At 40.9% G+C, this 14,690-nt stretch overlaps 1 protein-coding gene across 6 annotated transcripts in view; it reads left to right on the forward strand.

Annotated features, from left to right (window-relative positions):
* apbb2b (amyloid beta (A4) precursor protein-binding, family B, member 2b) overlaps positions 1-14,690 on the forward strand; it is a 57,126-nt gene that overhangs the window by 24,346 nt on the left and 18,090 nt on the right. For 4 of the 6 annotated variants that reach the window (XM_067584646.1, XM_067584650.1, XM_067584648.1 and 1 more), the window contains exons 5-12: positions 4,850-5,094; positions 6,147-6,278; positions 6,882-6,953; positions 8,608-8,658; positions 9,775-9,860; positions 10,296-10,356; positions 12,548-12,694; positions 13,301-13,428. In XM_067584646.1, the coding sequence (XP_067440747.1) occupies positions 4,850-5,094; positions 6,147-6,278; positions 6,882-6,953; positions 8,608-8,658; positions 9,775-9,860; positions 10,296-10,356; positions 12,548-12,694; positions 13,301-13,428 (922 nt within the window). The remainder of the gene's footprint in view (positions 1-4,849; positions 5,095-6,146; positions 6,279-6,881; positions 6,954-8,607; positions 8,659-9,774; positions 9,861-10,295; positions 10,357-12,547; positions 12,695-13,300; positions 13,429-14,690) is intronic. The other 2 variants (XM_067584651.1, XM_067584652.1) reach the window with 2 other exon arrangements.

Below are 14,690 nucleotides of genomic sequence, written 5' to 3' on the forward strand. Positions count from 1 at the left end.
CGCCCTGTCTTTGTTGCAAGACATCCATCTCCTCTAGAGCGGCAGCCCCGACCTCTGACATGAGCTCAGCTGTAAACCATCCTTTCTAAGAGTGGCTCTACTCCGAGTTGTTGAGCTGTTTTTTTCTCCCAGAGTGCTTTTTCTTCTTCTAGCTCTCTGATGACTCATTGTCCCTCACGGGTTTGAGGCTCAGAGCATCTGTGTATTTCATCTCTCTAAAAGTATGATTATCAGCAGCTTGTCCTTCTGAATTCTTGTGTGTTTCACCATTTTTGCTGTGCTCTCCAGTGGTCCGAAACTGAGTCATTATAGGAGAATTTACTTTCCACATGTTCTTTTGTCCTGATTTCCTTTTGCTTGTCTTAGTCTACATTGACATCCCACAGTGATAATTCTCTCATGGGATGGCCTATGTTTTGTGTAGATCAATGTGTGTATTGATGAGCCGTGGAAAGAGGGCAAACGGTCGACATTGGTGGTATTGTAGACTCTAGTTAAGACATATTGTCCTCTGAGGGTTTGCTGAAGAGTCGATTATCATGATTTAGGCATCCTTCACGTTTAGTTGTCCATACGTCCGTGTCCTCCTGTCTGCCTCTCTCTCTCATATTGACAAAGCCGTGTTGTTTTCCCAGGTGTGTGTCAGATTCCTCTGTGGATGTTGTGGGTTAGAGGGCTAGTGCGACACTGCTTTCACACAGAGGAGCCAAAACACACACTCACACACATGCAGAGTTGAGCAAAGTCCCTCACATTCTCACACAGCAACATGCTTTGTAACACTTGCAAGAGAACATTAGTTGAATGTAGATGAGTGCAGTACAGCAACTTGTGCTGTCCAAAATGTTTGATATTTCTTCCTCTTACTCAAAAAATCTTTCCACTCTCATTATATCAGGGTCCTCCCCTTTACATTTTTTCAGCATTTATCAGTCCTATTTTTTGTCCCTCTCTGCTGCTCCTCCTCCTCCTTGCTCCTCCACTGGATATGATACTGAATGAAAGATAATCCAGGGGTTGCCAGGACAACCAAAAGAGGCTAAGAGGAAGATGGGAGGGAGGGAGAGAGAGAGCGATAAACATATTGAGACAGACATTTGATGAGGATCAGTTTGTCAAATTTTTAGTTTCTTTCCATGTGCCTGTGCAAATACGTGCGTATGTTTGTTTATAGTACAGGAAAAGGGAGGGCAGGCGTACTTGAGCTGTTGATGTTGTTGATGCTCCAGATAGAGGACGGAGAGACAACAGCAAACATAGCTCAGCTGCAAGTGAAACACAACCTCCCTCTCTCCTCTCTCTATCTTTACCTCTCTTGTTTCTGTACCTCTGTCTCCGTTCTCCCTGCCTCTCTGCCTCGATGTGTCTCCGTGTCCCTTTCTCTCCTCTCTCTTTCTCCTCACCCCCTCTCTTGCAGTCCCCCCCCCCTCTCTCCTCTCTCTCTCTTTCTTCCTCTCTCTGTCTGGGGTTCTGGCTTTGGTTACAGCATTAGGTTTTGCTGTATGTGAGAGGCAGCTAGCTAACTATGATGCTGGGGAAAGACTACATGCTGGCCATTGTGATTGTCAATTATGAGGGTAGGTGCATCTGTCGGAGTCCACTTGAAACTACACTGTGGGTTTAGAGTTTGAAAGCTGTGTATGTGTGTGTGTGTGTGAGAGAGAGAGAGAGAGCACTTTGAGTTTCACTATGAATGAAAGGTGCGGTACAAATTAAATATTATTTTATTATTATGATGTGTATTCGTGCGTGTCTTTGCCCACACAGGGATGAAGTTTATCTCTAATGGTAGTGGACTGTTTTCTAAATGTCTGCAATAGGACTCTTTGGTCTACGCATGCTTTATTTGTGGGTGTGTAGTGAGTAGAAGTGTGTTTCAGCCTCACCATGGTGGTGTGCATGTGTGGTGTTGTTTTCCAAAGAGAACATGTGTGTGTGTTTTGCTACAGAAGCTCACTGCTCTCCCCTCCCCCTCTGCTCAACTCTATTCTGGCATGGAGCTGCATGCTAACTGAGGCTATGACAGGCTAACTGCTACGTAGCTCTGCTATGGCACATTTCTACAAGCTGCATAGGTGCCTGCTTATGTTTAGCCTTAGTGTCATCATGCTAAGACTTTGCATTGTGATTCCCCACTTGCACCAGTGCTTTCAGAGGGTGACATTGCTAACTTCGAAGCATGACATAGCCCCCGAGCCAAGCCAGCCAGAGCTCTCTCTCTGTTTCTGCCAGTGTCTCTCTCTCCCTCTTTCTTCTTGTGTACGTGCATGCTTTAATCCACATCCAGTGGTCTGTTCATCTCATACTGACACCCATTCTCTGAGTCACCATCTTCCCTCTCACTCATAGCAGACAGAGACACTCAGGTTCTTTCTTTTGTAGTTTTATTGGCTCTGACCTATTTTTTATTTTGCTCATAAAAAACTGCAACTCCCAGAAGGCACTGCTTCACAGCTTCTTGCTCTAAAGCACAGTCTTAAGTCCCAGGGGATGGTGCTTGTGGCAAGAGCGTTTGTGCACATTTTGCTAAGCTTTACGAATGATTTCTGTTGCATTAAATACACTGAAGCTTTAATAACTTATCGGTGCTTGCCTGTCTGTGTGTGTGTGACTCTGTGTGTGTGTGTGTGTGTGTGTGTGTGTGTGTCTGAATTCCATCTCAATCCGGACCGACCCAGTCGTCATGATGACATATGGCCTGCTGTCGTGGCGACAAGCCCATGGGCTGTGTTTCATCAGCATGGTCAGCACTTCGAGAACTCTTTGTGCAATTACACACACACACACACACACACACACACACACACACTCACACAGCTCCAGCTGACCACGTCAGAGCTTATATCACCTTTATGAGTTGCTACACCACCTAATGCAGTTTCGGATCATCTTTACTACCTCTGCCAGTATGTCAACTTCACACACACAAGATGCTATCACTAGTTGTGTATGTGTGTGTGTGTATGTGTGTGTGTGGGTCTGACTTATCCTACTTCTGGGGACACATTTTAGATTAAAGACCAGTTAATTGGGGACAGCTTTGGGGAAAAAAGCCATGTCTCCAATTGGGAAAAAGCTGATTTTTGGGTCAGTGGTTAAGGTTAGGATTGGAGTTATGCAAGTTGTGGTTAGGGTTAGGGTAAGTCTCTGGGAAATGAATGTGAGTCTTTCTAATGTTCCCAAAAGTGACCCAAGTAAACGTGTGTGTGTGTGTGTGTGTGTGTGTGTTTGAGCTTGATTGCTGCAACCTTGAGATGAGATGACATTTAGTACAGAAGTGAGAGAAAGAACAGTGATATAAGTACTCTGATTCCGTCTTCACACAGAGTCTGTGTGAGTGTATGTGTGTCTTAACTGGTAACTGCTGTATTTCCTCCTAAATGTATTGCTGTCAAATAAATTACGGTAACAGCCATCTGCTCTATGTGCTCTTGCTGTGTTCTGTTAGGTACTGGAAAGTTTAAATCTTTATGTTAGTACGTACATACTGAGTTCATTGAATAATGAATCAAACGGTTTTTTTTCTGCTTAAAGTTGTTCTGGTTTCTGAGTCAGTCAAAAACAATGAGGCAATTTGATTTAAAGTTATTATTCCTCATTTTCACATTTCATTTAGTTGTACATGGAGCCATGGACAGTTTTTTGTATTAAGTTTAAATTGTGTAAGTTTCACTGCCATATTTTAAATTCATAAATTAGTAAATTAGAAGAAGAAAGAAGAAAAATTTACAGTCAAACTCAGAGTGGAGGCCACTGAAGACTAGGAGCCTGTTTCACCAAATTTGCAACATGGCATCATTTCCCTTTTGCTTATTTTGACACGTTTCACTAATCAAAACAAACAGCTTGTGATCCATGCATGAAGATGTGAGAACCTTTTAAAACACACAAACCTATCTACAATTTGCAAGCAACAATCTTTTGTGAAACATGATGCTGCCACTATTTGCACTCTGCATGTAAGCAGTGCTCACTCATCGCTTTGTTGTTATCACTGTTCTGATGTTGAAGTCAGTGGTTTAACTTTCAACATAGAAAGCATTTCTTGTGACGGGGAGTTGTTAATTTCTTGCCCATGTTAATGTGTGTGTGCTGCTATAAAAAGCCGAATATTTCAGACAATATGGCTTGTCGCATCATTACAGACAGCTGGTGGTCCACCCATTTCCTGACTATAAGTCTTGTATTTAGGACATAACTTCTGATTTATGAACTCATTAAACAAACAAACAAGTATCTATAATTGAACATACACCCATGGTCCTTATCGTGATATGAAACTGTATTCCAAGAAGAAGCTAATGAAATTACTTGAAACAGATATAATAAGCCCTCATTTGTGTCATGTGGAATAAATCATATTATGTTTAAATTCTGCTTTTGGCTCAATCATTGGGACTGCATCTGACATCTGTTATACTGTTCTAAATGTGACAGGAATGCTTGGGTCTGTGTGTGTGTATATATTTGGAGGAGTGTGATTTCTTTCATTTAAGAATATGACAAAAAAGCTACAGAATGTGCGTGGGTTTGTTACAGAAATATAACACCAGTGCTTAACAAGTTTTTCTCAGTTGTTGTCCAAGGAAAGACATGGGTTGTTAAATAACAGCTGCAGCAGATGTTGGTAATTCCAGTCAGCTGTTGATGTTGCTTAGTATATGAGCTTGGAGGTGTTCACTTCCACTAATTTGATCATATGGAAGAAAAAACAATATTCTATATCTTGGTGTAGTCACAGAGATGTGTTTATATGCTTTTTCATGTACAGATGTCTGTCAATTTGTCTAATTTCTGCTTATTTTTTTCTGTTTCATATAAATCATCCAAATGTGTGTTTTTCCAACAGATATCTGGAGTGAGCAGTCGTTCCAGACAGACCCTGACCTGCCTCCAGGATGGAAGAAGATCACAGACATGGCTGGTATCTACTACTGGCACATTCCTACAGGCACCACCCAGTGGGAGAGGCCTGCCACCCGCCCTGCACCCTCTGGACAGACAGAGTCCCAGGCCCTGAGTGACCACACAGCCTCAACACCGCGTAAACACTCCCTGGGCTCACTCAGCCCCTCACCCACTCCTGACCAAGAGGTGAGACACAGAATGACAAACACATATTTTAGGTCTCACACATTATGTTTTTGCTGTAACTGTCAGTTGATTTTGGCTACATTTGCAGATGTTCCCATTAAACATAATCACTCCAAAATGTTCAAAGTAATGGTGAAGAGATTTTTTTTGTGGCTCTGGCAGCGGTCAGGCTCAAATTGTGGTTGAAGCTTGAAGACAATCCAGCCACAGAATGAAGAGGAACAGTCGGAAAAATAATGAAGTCACAGACTTGAATTAATACAAAAAGTATTGAAGACAGATTCAGACTGAACCACAAACAAATATTATATAATAGGCAAGTGTGGATGAAATATAACTTATATTGTCTAATGACTTTGCAATTTATTTGAAAATTAAAATCCTCATTGTTACTCTAGATTGTGTCATAATAATTATTAGCATGAATACAATTGGAAGCTCCCTAATTGTAGGAAAAAATAAAAATGTTCATTTGAAGTCTCTGATGGCCATGAATCAGCAAAACAACATACAGCACAGTGTGAATACAAGAGTGGCTGTAATAAAACACAGATGCTGTATGTGGGAAATACATTTTCTTCTTCAGGCAGAATTATAATCTCCATGATTTGAGAAACTTCAACACTAAGTGCTATTGTGGCATTTTATAACAACCTCAGTATTATTGTTAACAATATAAATCACATTATGTGACACATGATTTTAAACAAATAATTGTGCAACACAGCATAAAATTGTTATGCTCAGGAAAGAAGAACCATGTGTTGCACCTCCACAAGATGTTTCATGACATCTGGACCAAACTGTGCCTCTTATAATATCACTGTCCAACTTTCAGTATTAGTCGTAACAGAGGAAATCAACCATTTCCTTGTTTCCTGAATAGCTGCTAATTTCTATGCTAAGAGTCAATGACAGGTTGCACCAATGAAGACAGATTAAATAAAGCAGTTTCTCATCACTTTTGCTTGTGTGTGTGTGTGTGTGTGTGTGTGTGTGTGTGTGTGTGTGTGTGTGTGTGTGTGTGTGTGTGTGTGTGTGTGTGTGTGTAGTCGTGCCAGGCAGAGGTCTTCTACAGGGCGTCTACTCGCTCGGGCAGTACCACCTCCGACAGCTCAGTGGAGCCTCTCTCAACACACGAACCTAACCTCCCCACATGTGGATTTGTCAACAGCTGTTACTTTGTGAGTAACTGACATGCTCTGTTTTTCTGTGGAAGAATCTCTGTTTTACTGCACTGTCAGTGATAACCTCTACATTTTGTGAGAATTCATTTGAAGCCTCCATGTGTTCATTTCAGAGGGGAAAGTGTTTTTGTCTGATTGTATATATGTTTTATCTAGTCCTGATTAAGATAAGTGGAAGATTGGCAGAAATATGCAACAAGACAGCTGGATCGAGAGATAGAGAGAGAGAGAGAGGGAGAGAGAGGACCGTCAATATTCCAGTCGAGCAGCAGAATACAGGAATACAAGAACACTGAGTCAATCAATCAGTCAATCATGCACAATGATGGAGAGAAACAGAGAGAGGAAAGGAGATTGATAGAGAGGAGCATGGTGTAGATAAAATATTGATCCAGATAGAATGGACTGATGTTGACAGATGGACGTGCCAGAATAAGATTCTGGCACGTCCATCTGGAGTATCTGACTGGCAGACTTCTAATGTATTAGCCGGTGACACAGGAGCCAAAATGGCAGACAGACAAACATGTCCTCTGAATTCTTATTATGGAGGCTTAAGTCATTTTTGTATTTTTGTATCCGTCTCTTTCTTTTTTTTAGCCTCGTTCCACATCTCTGCAGGGAGCGCCTGATCAAGAGTGTCGCTCTCAGCATCACGACGATGAGGAGAAGGTGGGATACTTTACAACTTTCCACACCCTGTTCCCTTCCTCACCCACCACTCTTCTAGTTGCTCTTTGGCTCGATAGCCTTGAGCTGTGCCTTAGTATTTCTTTGTAATTATGTGTAATAGTCAGTGTGTGTGTGGTGCAGATAGAAAAAATTGATTCCTGCGACATCTGTATGTGTGTGTATGTTACCATATGCGTTACCTGTATCACATACAGTGCAGTCAGTAAGTATTTGTTTAGGGACACATTTTCATTTGGTTTGGCTTTGTACTCTAGTGCATTGGAGTAGAATAGGAAACAATGACTATCAGGTTAAAGTAATACTTTGCACACAGGGGACAAAGAGTTTTTTGTGCAATAATATCACAATATCATATAATAGGTGTGCAATATAACAAAATGTTTTCGTCACACAATCCACTTGCATATATATTTTTATAATTCTGTGCTGGTGACAGCCGTGGCCAGAAGCATTATGTTTCAGGTTGTCCATCTGTCTGTCCCATTTTCATGAACGTGATATCTCAGGAACACCAAGAGGGAATTTCATTACATCTGGCACAAACGTCCACTTGGCCTCAAGGATGAGCTGATTAGAATTTGGTGGTCAAAGGTCAAGGTCACTGTGACCTCACAAAACACGTTTTTGGCCATAACTCAAGAATTCATACACTTATTATGGCAAAGTTTTACACAAATGTCAAAGAGGATAAAATAATGAATAATGACACTTTATATCCAAAAGGTCAAAGGTCAACTTCACTGTAACATCATAATGTTTTGCAAAAACACTTTTCTGGCCATTATTTAACGCTAAAACTCAGGAACAGAAGGGGAGATTGTGACCATATTTCACATTTGGTCGGATACTGAATTGTTGACATTAATCTTGGGTGCCCACCTTGAAACTGTGGTGCTTTTATTAAATTCCTTCAAAGTCTTCACTACAAATATTATGAGTCTGGACAGACACGGATGTAAACTGCAGCTTGACTGTTTGGCAGAGGTATACAACTGCGAGGCCGTATTTCTAGTTATAAATTACTTCTATTTATTTACTACTGTATTTCAATATGTGTTGTTTTTGACTCTTTATTGATTTTTTTTTTTTTTTTTTTACCTTTCCTGGTAGTTTTTCTTTTTTATTGGCTTTCTCTCTTACTTATATTGGTACTCTTGTATTTTTGTTATCTCTCAGCTGACTTGACGCCTGACTGGATTTCCAACTGTAATTTTACTTTACTTTCAGAATTAAAGCTGAAAGTTAGCACATCACCATAATAATCATTTCAGATCCAAAGTGTTGGAGTAGAGAGCCAAAACAACAGAAAAATGTCATAATATTTTCTGACTGTTATGTATTTCTTGTATTGTTCATATTCTACTAATCAAGAATCAATAGATTCTCAGTAGTGAGGTGAATGTTCAATAGGAGCAAGAAACATTTGAGGAAAGAAAGAAAAACAAAGCCTTTATTGATGATCTTGGGCTTTTTGTTGGAGAAATGTTTTTGCTGGGTTGCTCCTTATTGTAACAGGCACCAGTGTGGAGTGAGCTAGTTAGCTAACAGCCTTGTTCTGTCTTTCTCCCCTCGCTCCCCTCCCACCCTCGACCCACAACTTTGTGTGTACATGTGTTTTAAACGCTGTATGTAGAAACAGATGTGGAGTGATTTTGGCGGAAAGATTGATAGTGAAGTGTGGAAGGCAAGTATAATGCACTCAGAGAAACACACACAGAGTCACTGTGTCTTGTTCGTGGTCTAACTTTGTCCACTCTTTGAGTGTGTGCATTTATGCATTACATGCTAGAAATTCACTGCCTGGGCAAAAGCATGTGTGGCTGATGCTTCAACATAAATGTAACTGTACCAACCACAGCAGAAACATCTGTTATTTGGCTGCAGCAACACGCTCAACAAGTTGTTTCTTTCTTTACTTACATGGTTTACTCGCTAAAATATTTTCACCTTTCTTCCTGCTGGCACAGATCTGAATGTTCACATACACAAGTTTGTGTACATACTACATGTCACCTTTCTTTCCTTGATACAGCATGCCCCATTACACATAACACACCAACGCCATTTCTCCATCCAGCGAGGCCACTCTGCCTGCACTTGGATGCATGCTGGCATATACTGTGTGGGGTCAAAACATTTACACTTGGTTTCTGCCAGGTTTGTGTCCTTTTAGCCCCTCTCCCACATGCTCTGTAACCAGTGAATGTTATGGTAGATACACAAATCTATGTCATGTTGGAACAGGAGTCAAAGTGATATTTGCTTAAGTTGCTCAGGCAGTTAGGTGGTTCATGCCCTGGTAAGATTTCTGCCACAGCTCCAACATTCCTGGGAAAGCATGCCATTTCTGGGGAGTTCTTATACACTATATGACAGCGTAAATAAGCAATCCAACCATAAGAGACTCTGAATTTTTCTGTAATAGTAGGAAGCTCTCTCATCTGAAAAACACCACTGCATTCACATATTATTTTACAGGAAAATTAAACCTAAAAGGCAAGCAATAAGAATACATTGATGCTGTGTGAACAATAATATGAATTTGACATCCTCTTGCATTAAAGGTTAAAAACATAAATGTATACATTCAGATCACTTTCAAATACATTACCATGCAACTGTAAAGGAACTAAAAAATAAAAACAAATATTGCAAATAGATGCCAAGTGTATTTTTTAGGCCAGTCATGTCTGCTTGACAAAAGCAGACAATATTACAAATTACATGTGTGAAAGGGGCTTTAAGGTGGATGTCTTTTGGTCATTTTGCTCACTCTGATGATGTCATCTATGTGCACCAGGACCTGCAGGCAGCCACGGTGAACCCAGACCCCAGTCTGAAGGAGTTTGAGGGTGCTACACTTCGCTACGCATCACTCAAGCTAAGGTGAAATACCTGTACACACACACACACACACACACAAAAACCAAACCACCTCAGTGCATTGCACGCTACCAAAGTTGCAAATGTTTAGCAAAAGTGTTTTTCTTTCTCTTTCTTGCTACTCAAATATCCCTCTCTCGCTCTGTCTTTTCCCCAGTATTGTGTGGTTAGTTTCTCTAATCTTGTGCTCAATCAGTGTCCGACTTAAATGATATCAGACAAAGCAGGAAGTTAGTCCTTACACTCAGGAAATGGCTCCGTGTTATTAGTGTAATGACTGCCTGTTGCCATGGTAAATTCACACAGGACAGGGACCTTGTTAACAAAGCAGCTATTTGTTGCAACAATAATTAAACACTGCTAATCTTATAATCTTATAAATGCATCATGTGTTCCATATTTTATAAACCTTTTTCTTTTTTTTTAAACAATTTTCAGGAACCGTCCAACAGTGGAAGAAGAAGAGTCCAGCAGTATCAACAGTGATCCAGAAGCAAAGGTAAGAAGCCTTTTCCTAAACCGGACTTCAGTTCAGAACCTGCCGAGTCATAAATCACCTCTGATTATTGTAGATACAGTACAGTAACAGTACCTTTTAAAAATTTGAGAATGGTTTACGCTACAGCTTGCAATAACAATACTTAACAGTGCTTAAAATACACTTTGGAATATTTTTTTATGTGTCAGACCAGCAAAAAACCAATAAATATGGTTCTGTGGCTGGAAGAATAGCTCAACCTGTGGAAAATATGTATACTGATCCTAAATGCTGTTAAATAAACAAAACTTGGCAACCCACATCTGAATATAAAGTGTGTTAAGGTGATGACGTTTTTGAATCTGTTTCTCACTCTGAAAATGAGGATTTTTATTTTAGTGATATCTTTGCCAGACTCTGAAGTAACATACTTCAGTCTTGTATTTATGTGATATCTAACCTAACTATTAAACACTGCAGATTATAATCACCATCTGCAGCACACATGGTGTTGAAATGATTTTTTTGTTTTTGTCTGTTGATGTCAGCCTGTTTGTTTACCAGTGGTATTTATGTTGATCATGTTATGTCAAAACAATACTGCCACAGAGTGGTGAGACTAAGAAGTACAGTTCCATACAGCACATTGGTGCATTAATTATCAAGGCCTCTTAAACATCCAAACATAAAGATTCAAATGAGACATTTAAGCTTTTTTAATCAATGAGTCAAGCTCAATAAAACATTAGTCAGGCGCCCATTCGGCTGATATCAGCAAATGTCAGTGCAAGGTATAAATTCAATTTAGAATTGAACTAATTGCACTGAGAAATAAGTGAATTATTTATTAGACATGATACAGAGTCATTGCATTCTGTCAGAAACCACAGCGGATGGCAGCAAGGCTGAAATACGTTCCAAGGTGTGTATGTGTGGTGTTTCCACGGATGGCTGAATAGATCTAAAGCATTGCAGATTAGAGTTTAAAGCCAACACTCATCTTGATGATGTGGTGCTGATTTGGCTGTCTAGAGTCTGTTTCCCTCTGTGTGTTTGTCTGGCAGAAATTTACAATCCTTAGCAACAGTGACATTGTGATGAATACCAGACACAAACACAGACCTACAGTCAGGGCATCTGGTACGGTATTACACTCTGACACGCACACACACAAACAGCCTGCTGCAGTATCTGCCACTCACATAAATGAGCCTGGATTTATTATTGTTATCTAAAATCCAAGCACACCTAATAAGGACAAATATTTATGGTTATTTACAGGCAATTTCTACTGCATTAGGTCATTGTTATGCACAAAGAACACATCAGGATGAGCTCAGGTTTTATAGTTTGCATTAAATAAATTAAGGCCGCACAGTTTGTTTGCCATGTAGCTGCTACCACCTACTGGTCTTGATCAGCAACACAACTTACAACAGACTCCTTGCAGTAGGGAGGGAGGCACTGTGTGAGAAGTCTGTGTACGCATGTTCGCACAAGTGTGTGGATCCATGTTTATTGTGAGAGTGAGCTAGACACTCATCAGCTTCCAGTCAGCAGTATGAATCCCCACATAGAAGACATCATGTTATGTCTGGCTGTGGATAACTTTAAACTGTGTGTGTGAACATATATTCAAAAAGGGCAATAAGCAGATAGATCTATTTTTTTTAACAATACATGCGCACATACAATGCATGTATACTTCCTCTATGCATGCAACATCTGTTTGATCCACATATGAACAAATTTTCCCCCAACAAACTATGATCCCATTGGTTTGTGGGATAGTGACTCACTATATTTACTGTCTGTCTCCTTTGTCTCTGTCCGTCTGGCCTCTTTCATCATGGCTCTCTGTTGTCTGCAAAGTACTTTCAGAATGGTCTGCTGAGGTCAAATGAATACTTGATGAGGACAGATGGATGGGTCTCTCTCCTCTCTTTGTCTCTTTTTATCTACCAAGATGCATTTTTGTCTTCATCTGTTAATTTTTTCATCCTTGTGAAATTCAAATTGTTTGGCTTTACCCCCAAAATCTTTCCAGTTCAAAACCCCCTGTGTGTCATTTTAGAAATAATGGCTTTGTGCCAAAAATGGCCTTTAAGCCTTAATAGAGCCTTAAAGCAAAAACCTACTTGTCAGTTTACTAAAAGTCTTTAAGTAATGTGCTGTATACATAAAAGTATCCTCACTTTTTGGTGTCTTTCAGTGTTTTGCTGTACGATCTCTGGGATGGGTGGAGATGGCTGAGGAGGACTTGGCTCCGGGGAAGAGCAGCGTTGCTGTTAACAACTGCATCCGACAGCTATCCTACTGCAAGAATGACATCCGGGACACCGTCGGCATCTGGGGAGAGGTGAGTAAGAGATTACAGCGATGTTGTGTTATTCTGGAAGTGAGGAGTTCATAGTTATTGGAAGTGAAGGGTTTGGAAAGGAGGAGTGCTTGTACAGAGTTAAGAAGATGAATAATAGGTGAGGGCGGAGCAAAGAAAAGAGCAACAGAAATTAGCTGGGGTAACAGTCTCCTGAAATATGTTTCAAAAGATGGAGGGAGGTGGGAGGAATGAAGAGAGAAAAGTAGAGCGATGTTATGAAGCCTCCTCCTCTCTCTGCGGTGGTTGTGTTTAATGTGAAGCGACAGAACAGAGAGAGAGAGAGCTTCATCCCTCTTTCAATAACCTTTCATCTCCCACCCCCTCTTTTTGGGGTTTGATAATTTATTTAGATGCCTTCAAAGTCAGAGGACACATGCAGACTCACACACGCATTATACCTGCACACGTGTGCACATATACTGTATAAGAAAGTAACATAAAGCACCTGACCTTTAAAAGGATCACTTTTATGCAACATCTTCAGCTGCAGGAAATGAGGATTGCATGTTTCTGTGATGAGATTTGAAGGACCTCTGTGTGTGTGTGTGTGTGTGTGTGTGTGTGTGTGTGTGTGTGTTGGTCTAGGGGAAGGACATGTACCTGGTGCTGGAGAATAATATGTTAAACCTTGTCGACCCCATGGACCGCAGTGTGCTTCATTCTCAGCCAATCGCAAGCATCCGGGTGTGGGGTGTTGGCCGGGACAATGGCAGGTTAGTCGCTGTGGCAACCCACACTCCTTTTATTGTTTTCAAAATTGATTAATTTCCTTTTTGTGTCTGATTGATCGATTGTGAGTGTGCAAGATGTCATGTTGTGGTTTTCTCAGAAAGCATACTGTGCTCTGTATCTCTGTAATAAAAAAAGTTCTGAGTGATTCCAGCGTTAAATATTGATCATTCAGGTCGTGACTCATTGAGGTCATTGTTCTGCAATTATTCAGTTGTTTAGGTTTAAATTCTTCAATTATTACATAAGTTATGTGTGTAAATGAAATCAATGGTGCATCACACACACACACACTCAGTAAAAGGTCAGGGTAACAATTGAGGGCACCAGGCGGGTGGTGTGGTGACAGGCAGAAGAGAAGAGTTAATGATTGATGATGAAGGGATGCTAATGAAAGATTAATTCATCAGTACAAAGGAGAGGATGAAAGGCAAGAATGGCCTTTATTCTCTTTCATCACAAATCCCCACCTGACTATCTGTCCCTCACTTTCACCTAAGCTTAGCTCAGCACAGCGAGGTCCACTGAAGACAAATTCACTCTGTCACTGTGCTTCTAGGTTTTGGCAGCTTCTTAGGTTTGATGTTCCAAAAATGTAAGAAATGTGAAGGAAAAACAAAAAGCAAATGAGAGTCACAAACCTTTCCTGGATACATGAAGGTCAAAATTAAACTTTAAACCAACACAATGTGGTGGTGGTGCTGCTGCTGCTGGATGACCAGCAGAGGGCGCTGTGCAGCGCTGCTGCATGCACACAAAGATACCGAATGTAGGTTATCACCATCAGGCACAGTCGGGTGATGGGGATTGGAGAGGTTGGTAGCTGCTTTCGAGCTGGCACGTGCCTGCACACACACACACACACACACACTCACACCTACATAGTAGCACGAGTGCACTCAGGGAAAAGGGGAAGGCTAAAAGCTCTTGGCATATGCAGAACTGCAGAATTCTGTTGCCTCAGGGATCTCTCTCCCTCTATCTTTATAACACACACACACACACACACACACACACACACACACACACACACACATACATGCATGGGTGTATGTTACAGTATATTTACAACTATTAGGATCATCCTGCCAGATAAAACAAACGTGTGTTTTCTGCTTACTTAACCTTAATTTCTGCCATCCACATCAACATATAGTGGGAGAGACAGAGCAGTGGGAATACAGCAGAGGGAGGAGGAGAGGAGATGGTTATAGAGAGGGAAAGGGAGGGGAGAGGGGGAGGTTGG

The sequence above is a fragment of the Thunnus thynnus genome, chromosome 3 (genome assembly GCF_963924715.1).
Source record: "Thunnus thynnus chromosome 3, fThuThy2.1, whole genome shotgun sequence".
Lineage (NCBI taxonomy): Eukaryota > Metazoa > Chordata > Actinopteri > Scombriformes > Scombridae > Thunnus > Thunnus thynnus.